At 36.5% G+C, this 16,099-nt stretch overlaps 1 protein-coding gene across 1 annotated transcript in view; it reads right to left on the bottom strand.

The window, feature by feature from the left end:
- The window catches only part of MYO9A (myosin IXA), a 281,871-nt gene that overhangs the window by 51,304 nt on the left and 214,468 nt on the right, over positions 1 to 16,099 (bottom strand). The window contains exons 35-36 of the mRNA XM_040643036.1: positions 4,125 to 4,236; positions 1,735 to 1,796 (exon numbers count right to left, since the gene is read on the bottom strand). Of these exons, the coding sequence (XP_040498970.1) occupies positions 1,735 to 1,796; positions 4,125 to 4,236 (174 nt within the window). The remainder of the gene's footprint in view (positions 1 to 1,734; positions 1,797 to 4,124; positions 4,237 to 16,099) is intronic.

Below are 16,099 nucleotides of genomic sequence, written 5' to 3'. Positions count from 1 at the left end.
AACCTCCTTTAGTATTGCTTTTAGTGCAGGTCTGTTGGTGACAAATTTTGAGTCTCTGTTTGGAAATGTCTTCACATCATTTTCACTTTTGAAGGCTACTGTCACTGGGTACAGAATTCTGAGTTTGCTTTATTTTCTTAAAACACTTAAAATATGCCAGGCCACTATCTTTTGGCTTCCATCATTTCTGTTGAGAAGTCAGTTGTCAGTCTTTTTCACCGTTCCTTTAGCAGTGTTTCTTCCCCTCCCCCCCCATTACTTTTAAGAAGTTTCTTTTTCTTTCACGTGTAACATTGTGCATTTGGTGTGGCTTTCTTTGTAATTTATCCCACTTTAGGTTAAAAATAATTCATGAACCTGTGACTTGATGTGTTGCCCATTATCTTTTAAAATGCTGCTTTTCCTTCATCCTCTTTCCTTTCTTCTTGGACTCCTATTACACACATTTAAGAACCTTTCATCCTTTCCTGTATGTCTCTCATACTTATTTCTATATTTCCCTATTCTTTTCCTGCTCTCTGCATTGGATATTTCTACTATCTTTCAGTTCACCAAATTTCTCTTCTCCTATGACCAATATGCTGTTAAGCTCATCTTCTGAATTTATAATTCTAATTGCATTTTTTATTTTTAGAATCTCCATTTGCCCCATTTCCATTTTCTGATAAAAAAGAAATTTTCTTTTTATCTATTATTTCAACATATTAGTTAAAAAAAATTTAAGTTCATGTCTGATAATTCAGCAACTGGGTCATTTATGAGTCTATTGATATTATCTATTCTTTTATCAGTCTCATTTCTTAATATCTGATATTATATATAAACAAATTATAAAACTCTGGATGATGTTTTCTCTCTTAGGAGAGGATTCACCCTATTCTCTCTGGTGGGTAGGCAACTTAAGGAATGGATCATCTTAATCTAATCATGGACTGCCTCAAAGCTAGTTTTCAGGTTTTATGAAGTCCCGCCTATCAATGATTCACTCCCTTTCCTAGAGTATAGCTCTTTAGAGGTCTCACTGAAAGTATAGGGTATTCACTAGGGTCCCTCTTTAAAGGTGGATCATTACATCTCCAATTTTTCTTTCCTTAGCAATGTGAAACTACAGAAAAATCTAATCTTTTTTTTCTGTTTAGCTTCTTAGCCTTTTACCCCATGTAGCTTAAGAATTCAGAAAGTGCCTTGAGGGAAAAACCTCTAAATTTCAGGGTTATATATGATTATATATCAATAAAAGCCTGAAAGCTTTCAAAAATCATTGCTTCCCTGAAGATAAAGTATCAGAGTACATGTTTAATATCTTTTAGATCTCTGTGTATCCAAGTGGAAATATGTAAAAACATCAATGGATTTTGCTGTTAATGTTAAAATCTTTAGTTATAGCCTACCACTTTCAAGACAATTCCTAGGAAGACTTATGAGCATTTAATGAAGTAGGAAATCTTTAAAAGCAGTGTTTTAATAAATTGTCAGCAGTGAAACCAGTTTAGTAGCTCTCCCAAGTAGTAAAGGTAAATATAGTTCCAGGAAAATCAATTCAATTATACAAACATATCCATATATATATATATATATGCTGGATCATGACATAAAATGTATTTCTGTGATTTGTGGTCAAAAAGTTTGAAAACCACTGCTCTATAAAACCATCAAAGAGGACTTGATTTCCTTCACAAGGCAGAAAAGATCAACAGACCTGTTATTTATTACTCATAGATGGTAATTTCTTACCTTTTTAGAGCACTTGGCTGTGGTTTTCAGACAGCATTTCTTATGGCAAGCATATTTGCATACTGAAAAACAGGATAAGAATGCAGCACTTTTAGAAGTCTGTACATCAATGGCAGGAGCTTAAAAAGTTTACAACTTTATTTTGGACATAAATTTTTTTCTTTAAATCTGATAATATCATATACATACGTGGTATGGTATTAGAATAAAAAAGGATTTAACCCATTCTACTTAGAAAAATGAAGTTGAAAAACATGCCTAAAATTTCTAACTACTGTCTATGAAAAAGCTTTGAATCTTTCAAGACTGTCTGTTCCTCCTTCCTGCTCCCACTACATTCCTACAGAATACTTTCTATCTTTCTAGCTCGATTCACAAATTAGTCTTTATGCTCCTCTAATATGCCTCTCTACAATCTGTTAAAGTGCCAGAATTACCTATTAAGAATCATTCCAATGGGTAAGAAAGGCATTACTGCCAAAGACCCTTACTGAAATGAAAACAAGGTACAAAGCACATTAAGATAGAAGTAAAGCCTTATTTTCTTAGAAAGTCCAGAACAGAGCTCTGAGGAACCAGAACATAAACAATATCAGTTGTGACTGGGAAGACAAGATAAAGAAAATGTTCAGAAGAGAAATTATTCCTTGGAGTAGCAGAGAACAGGGTGGCTAGGCAGTTGACAGGCGGGAAGAAGCAGTGAGAGGGAGAATACTGAAATATATTTGAACTAAGTCATTTTGTTACACCAGCTGTAGCTCCTGGATATCAACACCTAAATATCCTTCTTGAGTTTCTAAAGCATAACTTGTGGGGTTTTCAAGGCTGAGAGGGAGGCCATATCATTCTGCTGATGAAATCACCAGTATAATCACAAAGAAAGTTGGTTAATTCTATTAAGAAATCAAACCAAGCCAACCAAAGTCATAAAAAAGCAGAATTTTTACATTTTCAGTTTCAAAACACAGAGAAAATTATGCCAAACCTAAAAGATTCAAACTAACATTAAACAGTCAAGTTAATGGCAAACTACTTCCTATTTTGCTCTCAATATAATTTTTTAGACTACTGGTAATAAAACAAAAAAGAAACCACTGCTGAACAATAGAGCAAATGAACATTATCTAGCAATAATGGTGATTTCACTATGGCAAACATGACTTTCATCCTTGTCCTACTGGACAAACCCTTCCTAATATTTCATTCATTCAGTTCTGGCCCAGTAGTAACCAAACCTCACAGTAGTAACCAAACCTCACAGAACTCTGAAAGCACCAGAGTAGATGTATGGCATGGAGACATAGAAGCTAAATGTCCTCTGTAAGCCAGAACCAAGGTGACCTAAAAAAAAGTCTCAACACCCATTCTAGGATTTATATACTCTAATGAAAAGATTACAGTAGAAAAAAGTATCTTTTTTGTTATAATCTATTTTTTTCATTAATTCATCCATCCATCTACCCAACAAAAACTTATCAAAACTTGTAATACCAGAACTGTTCTAGGCACTGGTGATACAGAAGAAACGATTAAGCTTCCTGATCTTACAGAGCATACATTCTGGTGAACAGATTGACAACAAGAAAACAAACACATACTTAATATAATTTTGGGTAGTGATAAGTGCTATGAAGACTATAAAGCTGAGTAAGGGGACAGAGAATTAAGGGACCAAGTGGCATTTTAGATAGGACAGTAAGGAAAAAGTTCTCTAAGAGGTAACATTTGAGTGGAGACACAGATTAACTGAAATAGTCAAACTAGTATCTGGGAAAAGAGCATTTCAGATAAAGTATGCTGCAAGTACAATGAGCAAATAACACCAAAATACCTGGTTTGGCTACACAGAGTAGGGTAAAGAGTATAGTGAAAGGAGGCTAAAGAATCAGGAAATGTAAACTACTCCTTTCATGTTAACAAAGACATGAGTAAACTTAGAAAATAGAAATGTCAAGTGGTTAAAAAAACTCCTCCAAGATCACTCATACTGGCTAATAAATACAGTAACAGTATGGTGAGAGGGTAGCTGTCTTCCCTCAGAGCAGCTCTTCCTCTGGCTTCAGAGAAGCTCAAACTGAGTCCTCAGGCTATTAGATGTGGATAAAAAAACTTCTAGAAGGGTGGCTTGGCTGTGAGTCCAGAGAGCAGGGACAGGACCCTTCTTAGCCACAAGCTTAAAGTGGGACCCCTGGGAACCTGGGGAAGTCAGTTCAGGTCTCTGGACTTGATTTTGTGCTTCAAAGAATGGCTATATGGGGATCTCACAAAGTACATGGGTTCTGCCAGATGTTACAAGATTTTTATAAGCAAAAAGAAGGTTCATGGTGAAATGTCTGCAATTGCTGCAATGAATTCCTTTAAAAAAAAAAAAAAAGATCATTCATACTTACATTTGCAAACAGAGGCTCGGTCCATTATCCATATCAAAGAAGAACAGTACTCACAGTATGTAGGGATGCTATACTGAGTAGCCTTAAAGATGTGACCATTGTGCTCTTCCACCTGAATGCAAAAACATAGTTATTTATGTTAAAGCCAACATAGTAAATGCTGCCCTAACATGGTCAGCCAAAGGGAAATCCTTCAATCACTTGTTAAGTCTTCAATGGACACTTATTCCAGGAATATACACAATCTTCTGAGAAAGTAAATAAAAGCAATACATGTGGTCCCTGCTTTCAAAAAGCTAACAATCTGGTAGAGAAACAAGACCAACTTGTATGAAAATTAGAAAGCAATGCTATTAACATATGAGAGCTGTCTTATTCGACTCTGAATCAGCATGTAAAATAATAAAAGAAATGGTCCTCAAATTTTATTTTAGCCTCAAGAACTTTTTACATTTTTGAAAATTATTAATGATCTCAAAGAACTTTAGTTTCTATGAGTCATACCTATTGATATATATTGCATTAGAAATTAAAACTGAAATAAATTTTAAGTATTTATCCAATTCACTTAACATTAACATTAAACACATTACCTGCTAACATAAGTAACATTTTCATGAAAAACAACTATATATTTAAATCAAAGTGGTGACAAAAGGGGTATTATTTTACGGTTTTGTAAATCTCTTTTATGTCTGGCTTAATGAAAGAAACACAGATTCTCATATTGACTTCTGCATTCAGTCTGTTGGCACTACACAGTTTAGTTTGAAATACATGAAGAATATCCACCTTCATACAGACATAAAATTGGAAAATGGACAATTTAATTTTCCTTTCAGATAATAATATAACATCAAAACTCTACAAATGGTAACTTAAAGGTTAACTGAAATATGGAATCTAAAGGCACACCAAGGAACTCTTCGTAAAATCCATTGTTGTATAACTTTTACTTTGAAGTAGCATTAAAAAAATAAAGATAAGCCACAGACTCAGAAAAAATCTTTGCAAATTGTTTCTTTAATAAAGGACTTCTATCTAGAATATATGAAGAACTGTTACAACTCAATAACAAGAAGATAACTTGATTTAATAATGCACAAAATAGAGGCCCATGGGTGGCTAAGTAGGTTAAGTGGCTGCCTTCAGCTCAGGTCATGACCTCAGGGTCCTGGGATTGAGCCCGGAGTTGGGCTCCCTGCTCAGCAGGGAGTCTGCTTCTCCCTCTGTCCCTCCCCCTGCTCGTGGTCTCTCTCAAATAAATAAATATAATCTTTTTTTTAAAAAATGGACAAAATAGTTAACAGTTTATCAAAGAAGTACAAATGGCCGACACACAAAAAGATGCTCAAAATTATTAGTCATCTAGGAAATGCACGATGAGAGACTACTGCATACCCACTAGAATGGCTATAATTAAAAAGACAACAACTATCTGTTGGTAAGGATGTGGAGAGACTGAACCTCTCAGATACTGCAGGTGGAATTGTGAAATGGTGCACTCACTTGGAAACAGGTAGTTTCTGAAAATGTTAAACACAGAGTTATGATATGACCCAGAAATTCCGCTCTTAGGTTTATAACTAAGAGAACTAACTGAAAACATATGCCTACATGAAAACCTGTATGAGAATGTATAGCAGCATTATTCATAATTGTCAAAAAATAGAAATGACCCAAATACCCCATCAAATGATAAAAGGATAAATAGAATATGGTATATCCATACAATGGGATAGTACTTAAGCACTTTTTAAAAAAGACCAAACCACCGATACACACATCATGGGTGAACCTCAAACATTATGCTGAGAAGCCATATGCAAAAGACTACACATCCTATGATTCCATTTATAGGATTCCATTCTACAGTAAAACTATAGATACTTAGCAGTTGCCTAGAGGTGGGAATGGTAAAGGGCAATGACTGCAAACTGGCACAAAAAATCCTTTTATAATGATGCAAGTGTTCTAAAATTGGATTGAGATGATGGTTGTGACTGTATAAATTTACTAAAAATCACTGAATTGTAAACTCAGAAGGGATAAATTACATCAGAAGTACATTCGTCTCAAGCTGTTTGAAAAAACCTTTTAGTCTATCCTGTACTTCAAATGGACGTTTTCACCTATACATGATTTTATAGTGTTAGGCGTTGGTCATCTGGAAAATACTGGTTCACTGAGTTATGCAACTCTTCTAAATGTTGACACATATACCCTTTCAAAAGGTCATATTCCTTCATATTACCACCAATCTCATCAGAAAATTCCTTACTGGAAAGCTATCACACTCACAAGTTTTCCACAATTCTAATTTTTGCTTGAAAGCTTAAAACTTTTCCACTGTTAACAAATACTGTTAGGTGTTTTCCTTGAAGTGACAGAGTCGCTTAATTCATTTTCAAAAAATGTCTGCCAAGTCCCAAAGTCTGAATAAGTACAGCCCTGTCAATAAAGTAAAAGTGATGTTCTATGAAAAAAGTTGCTAGAAACACATGTTGATATAAAACTTGTACACAAATGTTCATAGCAGCATTACTCCTAATAGTCAAAAAGTGGAAAAACCCCAAAGGCCAAAAACTGACCAATGGATAAATAAAATGAAGTGTATTTATACAGTGGAATATTATTTGGTTATAAAAAGGAATGAAATATTACACATACTACAACATGAATGAATCCTGAGAACAGTATGCTAAGTGAAAGAAGACACACACAAAAGGCCAATATTTTATGATTATTTTTTTACCCATAAGTAATGACCATAAAAGGCAAATCCACTTGGATAGAAAGTGATTGGTGGCTGTCAGGACTAGAGAAACAGAGAATGGGAATGACTGTTAACGAGTACAGACTTTCTTTTGCAGGTGATGAAAATGTTCTAGAATTATATAGTGGTGGTAGTTGCCCAATATAGCCAATATACTAAAATCCACCAAAGTATATAATTTAAATGGTTGAAATAGTGAATTTTAGGTCATATGAATTTTGTCACAGTTTTTTAAAACTTTAAAAGTTTTTTAAAACTAGATCCGTTTACAGCTCCACTGTACAAGTGATCTTTTTTGAGACAACCATCACATGCAGCTATAGCATACTTCCCGTTCCCATTTGGAGAAGCTGCCTTGATTTGTGCTAAGTTGTCAGCAGTTCACGCATGATTCCTTTTGTTCAACTCAGTGAAAAAGGGAAAATAATGTCATTATTATTATGAAAATAGCTTTAATTTTGCAAAATCCCTGAAAGTATCTCAGAAACTCCTGCATATCACCTAGAAAACTACTAAAGAGTTTATGTAAGTACAGAAAAAGCATAGAAGGATATACACCATACTGTTAACTACAATGATTATCTCTGCTGAGATAAAACACCAAGTAATAAATACAGCATGAAATAATAAAAAACCATATATGAAAAGCTTTAAAACCCTCTTAATGGACACAAAAATAGACTTGCACAGATGAAAAGATAAAAAATCATAAAGATGTCAGTTCTCTGTATGTTAATTTATAAATATAAGGTAATCTAAGTAAAAGTACTACTAGATTTCTTCCCCTCAAGCCGGACAACTGAATTCAAAGTTAATATGGAAAAACAAGTAAAAATAGCTAGAAAAGATCTGAGAAAGAAAACTGGCCCAGGGCGGGGGCGGGGCACCTGGGTATCTCAGTTGGTTAAGCATCTGCCTTTGGCTCAGGTCATGGTCTTGGGTTCCTGGGATGGCCCCTGAGATGGAGACCTGCATGGGACTCCCTGCTCAGCAGACAGTCTGCTTTTCCCTTTCCCTCGTCCTCTCCCTCTGCCCCTCCCTGCCAGCTCCTGCGTGTGTGCACGCACTCTCTCAAATAAAATCTTAAAGAAAGAAAGAAAGAAAGAAAGAAAGAAAGAAAGAAAGAAAGAAAGAAAGAAAGAAAAGGGAAGGACTTAGCCAGATAATAAAAGCTCAATAGTTAAGGTAGTATGGAACTGGCTCATGAGTACTCAGATCAATTAATGGAACAGGATAAAAAGATCCAAGATAAAAGAATCCAAAAACGGTAACATCTCAAAGTAGATAGGTAGAGCAGACTTTTAAATAAATGATGATGGGTTTGGGAAGAGGTAAAATTAGATGTGTAATTCATACAATACACTAGGATAACGCCATAAAGATCAGAATTTAAATGTAAAAAAATGTGACCATCAAAGTATTAGAAGAAAAAAACTGAAAATTTCTTTATAACCTTTGGGGGGGGTAGTCTGTGACCCAAAATTCAGAAGCTATGAAAGAAAAGTTTGGTAAGTCTAATTTCATAAAAGTAAAAATTTTCTACATAGCAAATAATATTAAAAGGCAGCATCAAGTAACAACTGGCAAACTGGGGAAACATATTTACAACTCATATCACAGACAAAAAGTAATCTCCCTCATATATGAAGTTCCCAGAAATTGAGAAAGAAGACTAAACCCCTACAAAAACAAGCAATGAACATATATATATATGCTATAGGAGGTAAAAATGTAAATGGTACTGAAGCATAAGAAGATACTCAAACTCATTGATAATAAGAGAAAAGCAAACTAAAACTACAGGGAGATATAATATTCTTTATCTACCAAACTGGCAAATCTAAAAACTTAACAACCCACTTTCATAGTTGAAACAGAAATGTGATTATTCCTGCAGGTAATATAGGCAGGACCCTATGACCAGGAATTCCAATCCTATGAATCCTTGTCCATTCTTTCTCACACACACGAGTTATTCTTCATGCCATTATTGTTTTTAACAGAAAAAGAAGAGAAACAACCCAATGGTCCAGAAAGGAATATTAGACAGATTTCTAGAATTATTACTTTAGTCTTCTATTGCTGTTGTAACAATTTACGATAAACTTGGCAGTTTAAAACAACCCCCATTCATAACCTCCCAGTTTTGTAGGCTAGAAGACAGACACAACTCTCACCAAGCTAACATCAGGTATTGTCAGGGCCATGTGCCTTTCAGGAAGCTCTGGAGAATAATCTATTTCCAATTTCATTCATATTGTTGACAAAATTCAGTTCCATGCAGTTGTAGGATGGAACTCCTGACTCCTTGCTGGCTGTTAGCTGTTCTCAGCTTCTAACAGAAGGCCATTCACATTCCATGGCTAACGGTTCCCCTTTCTCCATCTTCAAAGCTACCAAAGCGGATTGCATCCTTCTCATGCTTCCACTTTCTCTGACTCCTCCTTCTACCTATGTCTTCTACATCTTTCTTCAACTATATCTCTCTGACTGACTCTTACGACTTCCTCTTCTGATTATACTGGGCTCATCTGCACAATCCAGGATAAACTTTTTATGTTAAAAACAGGAGGTGATTAGCAATCTTAATTCCAACTGCAGTGCCTAGATTAGTGTTTGGTTGAATAGCCAGGGGACAGGAACCTTAAGAAGGACTTCTTAAAGATTCTGTCTACCAGAGACACAGAGTGATTTCCTAAATATATTGTTCAATGATAAAAACAAGACACAAAGGAGTATTATATAATTATATAATATGCTAAATTTTGTGTGAGAAAGGATAGAAAATAAGCATATGTCTTATTTCTTATATTGAATTAAGAAACATTGGGAAGATAAATAAGAAACTAACAACAATATATACCTATAGAGGACAAAGAGGGGAAGGGGCAGTTAGGCTTCTCAGTACACACACTTTTCAAAAGATGTTTTAATAATATAAATGTATTACCTATTAGAAAAAATACTCTTCAAAAAGAAATTATATTAGTACAGACTCACAGATTCTTATTTTATCCAGTGGATTATAATCTTTCCCTGTCCTTTATTTCAATGCTCCAACTGTCACAAATTTGTTCAGTGGGAGTCGCTTGAGGCTATAAATTAGAAGGAAAAACTCATCTTTAAGGCAAAAATTCAACTAATGAATACAGAATGAATGATGGAATTTAAAAAAACAGTATTTGGCAACCATCATAGTAATAACTGATTTAGTCAAGAATCAGCAGGGGAAATTAAAACTAGTGGGTGAGAGTTTGAAAGACTAGAAGGACATTTACACAGTCTCAAGTATCTTCCCACAAGATACTCATCAATTACAAAGGAAAATAATAGTAAATTTGCTGGGGTTTTTTGTTTGTTTGTTTGTTTTTTGGAAACACCCTTACAGACATCAAATGTAATGGGACAGATAGATATCATATCTCCTGACATCAAACACTGAGAAAACACAGCATCTCTTCTGTGATAGTCCATGCCCAAAATGCATAACATGAATCTAATCATGAAGAAATATAAGACAAACTCAAACTGAGGAACAATTCTGAGTAACTGGTATATGTTCCTCAACAATGTCAATGCAATGAAACCTAAGGCTGTGGAATTGTTTCAAAATAGCCTAAAAAGGCATGACAACTGAACACAACAAAGATCTTTTGCTATAAAGAGACAATATTGGGACAATCGATGAAATCTGAATAAATCTGGGTGAAGAAACATAGGGTTCTTTTACTTCTCCTGCACATTTTCTGTAACTCCAATTATGTCAAAATGAAAAGGGAGAGGGTAGAAGAGAAGGAAGGGAGGGGCATGCAGAGGAGAGGGGAGGGGAAAGGGAATGAAACGAGAAGAACTGGTCTAGGTGAATGAGAAGACAAGCAGAGAACAGTGATAAATAAGGCCAGACAAGAGTACAAGGGAGATCACGCAGCTCCTTCAAATCGCTCATGCATTCACTCATTCAATTAAATATTTATAGATGCTTACCATCTGTTAGGAACTGGAATAAGTATTTGCTTGTAGAAAAGAATGTTAACAATATCCATTAGAAAGAATTTATTTTAATATAGAGCTGCAAAGCTCTAGCTGGGCACATGACTGTCCATCTAAAGTTTACATATTCCAGCTTCTTTTGCATCTACGAACAGCCACATGAGTGGTTCTGGACAATGAAATGTGACTGTAAGTGGTGCGCGCCACTTGTAGTTCATGCCTAGAGTTATGGGCTCTGTTGCCTTTTCCCTATCCCTGCTGGCTGAGATGCAGACCAAGAGATTGAGACCTGAAGCAGTGACTCTGAAAACAGGTATTGAGAGCAGATGGTAAAAGTTCCACAGTACAATGGAAACAAACAAAAAAAGTAATTGTTTCTATAGATGAAAAGATGTCATGGAGAGGGGAGGAGGTAATGATTGAGTTGAATAAATGGAATTGAGTAAAGGCACAAAAAAGAACAGTATGCTTGAAGGAAAAGTAAGGACTTTTATTTTTTTTAAGATTTTATTTACTTATTTGAGAGAGAGAGACAGAGAACGAGCAGGGAGGAGGGGCAGAGGGGGAGAGAGAAGCAGACTCCCTGCTGAGCAGGGAGCCCAATACGGGGCTGGATCCCAGGAACCTGAGATCATGACCTGATCTGAAGGCAGCCACTTAACTGACTGAGCCACGCAGCCACGCAGGCACCCCAAAGTACTTTTTTTTAAGCTGGGAAATACACAAAAATAGCCTTCAACAAATTGCAGAAGAAATACTCAACCATGTTTAGAAATTATGCAAAGAAATGTTCTGTGATCACTCAAAATCCAATTGGTAAAACTTAGGGGAAGTACAACTGAATTACAGTTTAACTCAGAAAACTTATATATTAGTAACTATATTTATTCTATCTCAAGAAATGACATGTTAACAGGATAGAGTTAATCTTCATGAAAAGCTTGGCCAGAACTGAGCTTATGTTTCTCTAACATTGTCTAGAGGCAAATGACAGCCAGTTCACAAGAATGAATCTCTGGTTTTTTCTTCTGATGTTAATAGGTACCAATACAAATCAGAGAAAAAAATTAAAAGGGAACAAGATTTTAATAGTGACTATTTCTATTAATGATTTCTTTTATTCTTTACTATTTTCTCTATATTTCCAATGTTTCTTAGTAAATATGTGCTAATTTAAAAACGCAAATGTAGGAGGACTCTGAGCTCATCCTGTCCCATGCGTACAAGTAGGTATCACCAGTATCCAAGTCAAAACACCAGAGAGTGAACTGAAGACAAGCAAAACAAACTCCACAACTAAATATAGAGAAGAAGCTGCATCTGAAGGGTTAAGAAAATCAGAAAAATAGGGGCGCCTGGGTGGCACAGCGGTTAAGCGTCTGCCTTCAGCTCAGGGTGTGATCCCGGCGTTATGGGATCGAGCTCCACATCAGGCTCCTCTGCTATGAGCGTGCTTCTTCCTCTCCCACTCCCCCTGCTTGTGTTCCCTCTCTCGCTGGCTGTCTCTCTCTGTCAAATAAATAAATAAAATCTTTAAAAAAAAAAAAAGAAAATCAGAAAAATAGAGGGAGGCTTCCCACAGGAGGGAAGGAGATACATGTGTAGAGAAGGCAAAGAAACGGGTCCTCACACCAGGCAGCTCACATGGGGAAGAATAATGCCCATAACATCTAGCTTAAAAACCCAAAGGAGCTGAATTCAGTGAGTTTGGAAAACCAATGGGACTTGCAGACTGGAGCTTTAAAAGTCATCTGACTCAGTACTGGATAAGCTGGGAGGGCAAGTGATAGCTGGGTCGCTGCCCTCAAAGAGACAGCAGCCTATGTGGAAAGGCAACATAAAAATGGCAGTTTACACAATGCTGGGGGCAAACAGGAGACCTATATGTTAATGATGATTTGGAAGGCTTTTAGGGAACTTCTTTGAAAACAAAGGAACCTGCAATTTACCATTTTTCTCCCCCTCACCCCCAGCAAAAACACAGAGCCACCTGGGGTAGGTGGGGCTGCAGACACTTGTAGCCTTGGCCCATGGATCAGGGGGAAAAAACTTTTTTTTAGATTTATTTATTTATTTACTTGAGAGAGACAGAAAGAGAGAGAGAGAAAGCAAGACAGAGTGCACAAGCGGGGAAAGAGGAAGAGGGAGAGGGACAAGCGAACCCTCCACTGATCAGGGAGCCCAACACAGGGCCCGATCCCAGGACCCTGAGATCATGACCTGAGCCAAAGGCAGATGTTTAACCGACTGAGCCACCCAGGTGCCCCTCACAGAAAATTTTGTTAAAGCTGCATGCACCCTGCCCAGCCACCACCACGTATGAGGCCCATCACTGCACTGTCACACCCAGCCTCATGCCCCCAGCCATCACTCCTGTCACACCCAGCCTCATGCCCCCAGCCATTGCAGCGCTTCACGGATCCACCATAAAACTAGTAGCCCAATGCCAATTTTGCTAACAATGCGCCCTGCTCCCAAGTTCGCTGGTGGACATGTCCTGTCAGAACTGGCCTGTCTGGGTCCCACTAGCATCACAGAGAGTAAGCACAGCTCACAACAGGCAAGGAGTCAGTGCAGATGACTGCACTGAAAGAAAAAGTGACTCAGACACAACAACAGCAAGGTGTAAGCCACACACATAGGATATTCTCCTGAGGTGCCAGGTTCTGGTGAAGAAGGGACACTACACTGTAAGGCACTCTGGCACCTCCTCTTTGTTAAGTCACTACTTTCAAGAGCAGAAAACATAAGTGACATTCTAGACATAAAGAAACAGACACAGAGATGCAGACAAAATGAGGAGACAGAGAAATTTATCCCAAATGAAAGAATAGGACAAGGCCATGGCCACAGATCTAAGCAAAACAGATATAAGTAACATGTCTGATAGAGAACTTAAAGCAATGATCATAAGGATACTCACTGGACTTGAGAAAAGATTGGAAGACATCAGTGAGGCCCTTACCACAGAGACAAGGAACAACAAAGCAGGAGTAAAGTCCTCATTAAACGAAATAAGAAACACACCTGACAGAATGAACAGCAGACTGGAAGAAGCAGAGGACCAAATTAATGACCTAGAAGACAGAGTAATGTAAAGTAATCAAGTTGAACAAAAGAGAAAGAAAAGAATTATGCAAAACAAGAATAGACTTATTCTAGGGAAATGAGTGACTCCATAAAACATAGTAACATTCATATTACAGCAATCCCAGATGAACAAGAAAGAGAAAAGAGGACAGAAAATTTATTTGAAGAAATAACAGTGGAAAACTTTACTAATCTGGGAAAGAGATACTGAGATCCACAGGAGGCACACAGAACTCCCATCAAAATCAATAAAAGCAAGGGGGGGCCGGATGGGTTAGCCCAGATATGAGTATTAAGGAGGGCATATGTTGCATGGAGCACTGGGTGTTAAACACAAACAATGAATCATGGAACATCACACCAAAAACTAATGATGTACTGTATGATGACTGACATAACATAATAAAAAAAAATCAACAAAAGCATATCCACACCAAACCATATTATAATTATATTTACAAAATATAGTGATAAAGAAAAAATCTTAAAAGTAGCAAGAAAAGAGAATTCAGTAACTTACAAGGGAAAACCCATAAGGCTAGCTAGCAGAAGATTTTTCAACAGGAACTTTCTAAGCCAGAAAGGAGTAGCATGATATATTTGAAGTATCCAGCAAAGCTATAATTCAGAATAGAAGGAGAGATAAGGAGTTTCCCAGACAAACAAAAACCAAAGGAGTTTGTGACCACTAAACCATCCCTGTAAGAAACATTAAAGGGGACACTTGGGAGTGGAGAGATCAAAAGTGACAATATAAAGGTAAGAAACACAAAAGTAGTAAAAATGAGTATTTCTGTGAAAAATCAGTCAAGGAACTCACCAAAAAAAGGACACAAAATATAACATATACCTAAAACATGGGGGAGAAGAGAAAAGAATGGGGTGAAACCTAAATGATCATCTGCTTAATACAGACTGCTATATGAAGAAGACTTTATGTACAAACCTAATGGTAACCATGTATCAAAAACAACTAATAAACATGCAAAGAATAAAGAGAAAGAAATCCAAATTAATCACTAAAGAAAATCAGAAAACCATGAACGTGAAAAGGACAAGAAAGGATCAGGTTCAGAAACAAGCATAAAATAAGTAATAAAATGCAGTAAGTACGTGTTTGTCAATAATTACTTTGTATGTATATAGACTAAAAGCTCCAATCAAAAGACACAGGGTGTCAGAATGGATTAAAAAAAACAAGACCCATCTATATGCTGCATACAACAGACCTATTTTAGGCCTAAAGACACCTGCAGATTGAAAGTGAGGAGATGGACCTAAAGGAGCAGAATACACATTCATATTGAGTGTACATGGAACACTCTCCAGAATAAATCACATACTGGATCACAAGTGAGGCCTCAATGAGTATAAAAAGAGATCATACCATGCATATTTTCCAACCACAATGCTATGAAACTTGAAGTCAACCACAAGAAAAAAATTTAGAAAGACCACAAATACACGGAGGTTAAAAAACATCCTACTAAAGAATGAATGGGTTAACCAGAAAATTAAAGAAGAAATAAAAAAATACACGGAAGCAAGTGAAAATGAAAACACAACAGCCCAAAACCTCTAGAACACAGTCATAAGAGGGAAGTATATAGTAATACAGGCCTACCTCAAGAAGCAAGAAAAGTCTCAAATACAAAACCTAACTTTACACCTAAAGGAGCCGGAAAAAGAAAAACAAATAAAGCCTAAAACCAGCAGAAGGGAAATAATTAAGATTAGAGTAGAAATAAATGATAAAGAAAAAAAAAAACAGTAGAAGAGATAAACAAAACTAGGAGTTGGTTCTTTGAAAAAATTAACAAAATTGATAAACCCCTAGGCCAAACTTATCAAAGAGAAAAGAGAAAGTAACCAAATAAAATCACAAACGAAAGAGGAGAGATCACAACCAATACCACTGAAATACAAATAATTCTAAGAGAATGTAATGGGGGCACCAAGGTGCCTCAGTAGGTTGAGCGTCCAAGTCTAGATCTCAGCTCAGGTCTTGATCTCAGGGCCAGGAGTTCAAGCTCCATGCTGGGCTACATGCTGGGTATGGAGCCTAGACTTTAAAAATAATAAAGGGAGAATATTATGAGCAATTATATGCCAACAATTG

This window comes from Ursus maritimus, unplaced genomic scaffold (assembly GCF_017311325.1).
Source record: "Ursus maritimus isolate PB19 unplaced genomic scaffold, ASM1731132v1 scaffold_27, whole genome shotgun sequence".
NCBI lineage: Eukaryota > Metazoa > Chordata > Mammalia > Carnivora > Ursidae > Ursus > Ursus maritimus.
Note: the sequence above shows the minus strand (reverse complement) of the source record. Positions and strands in the feature narration are given on the sequence as shown.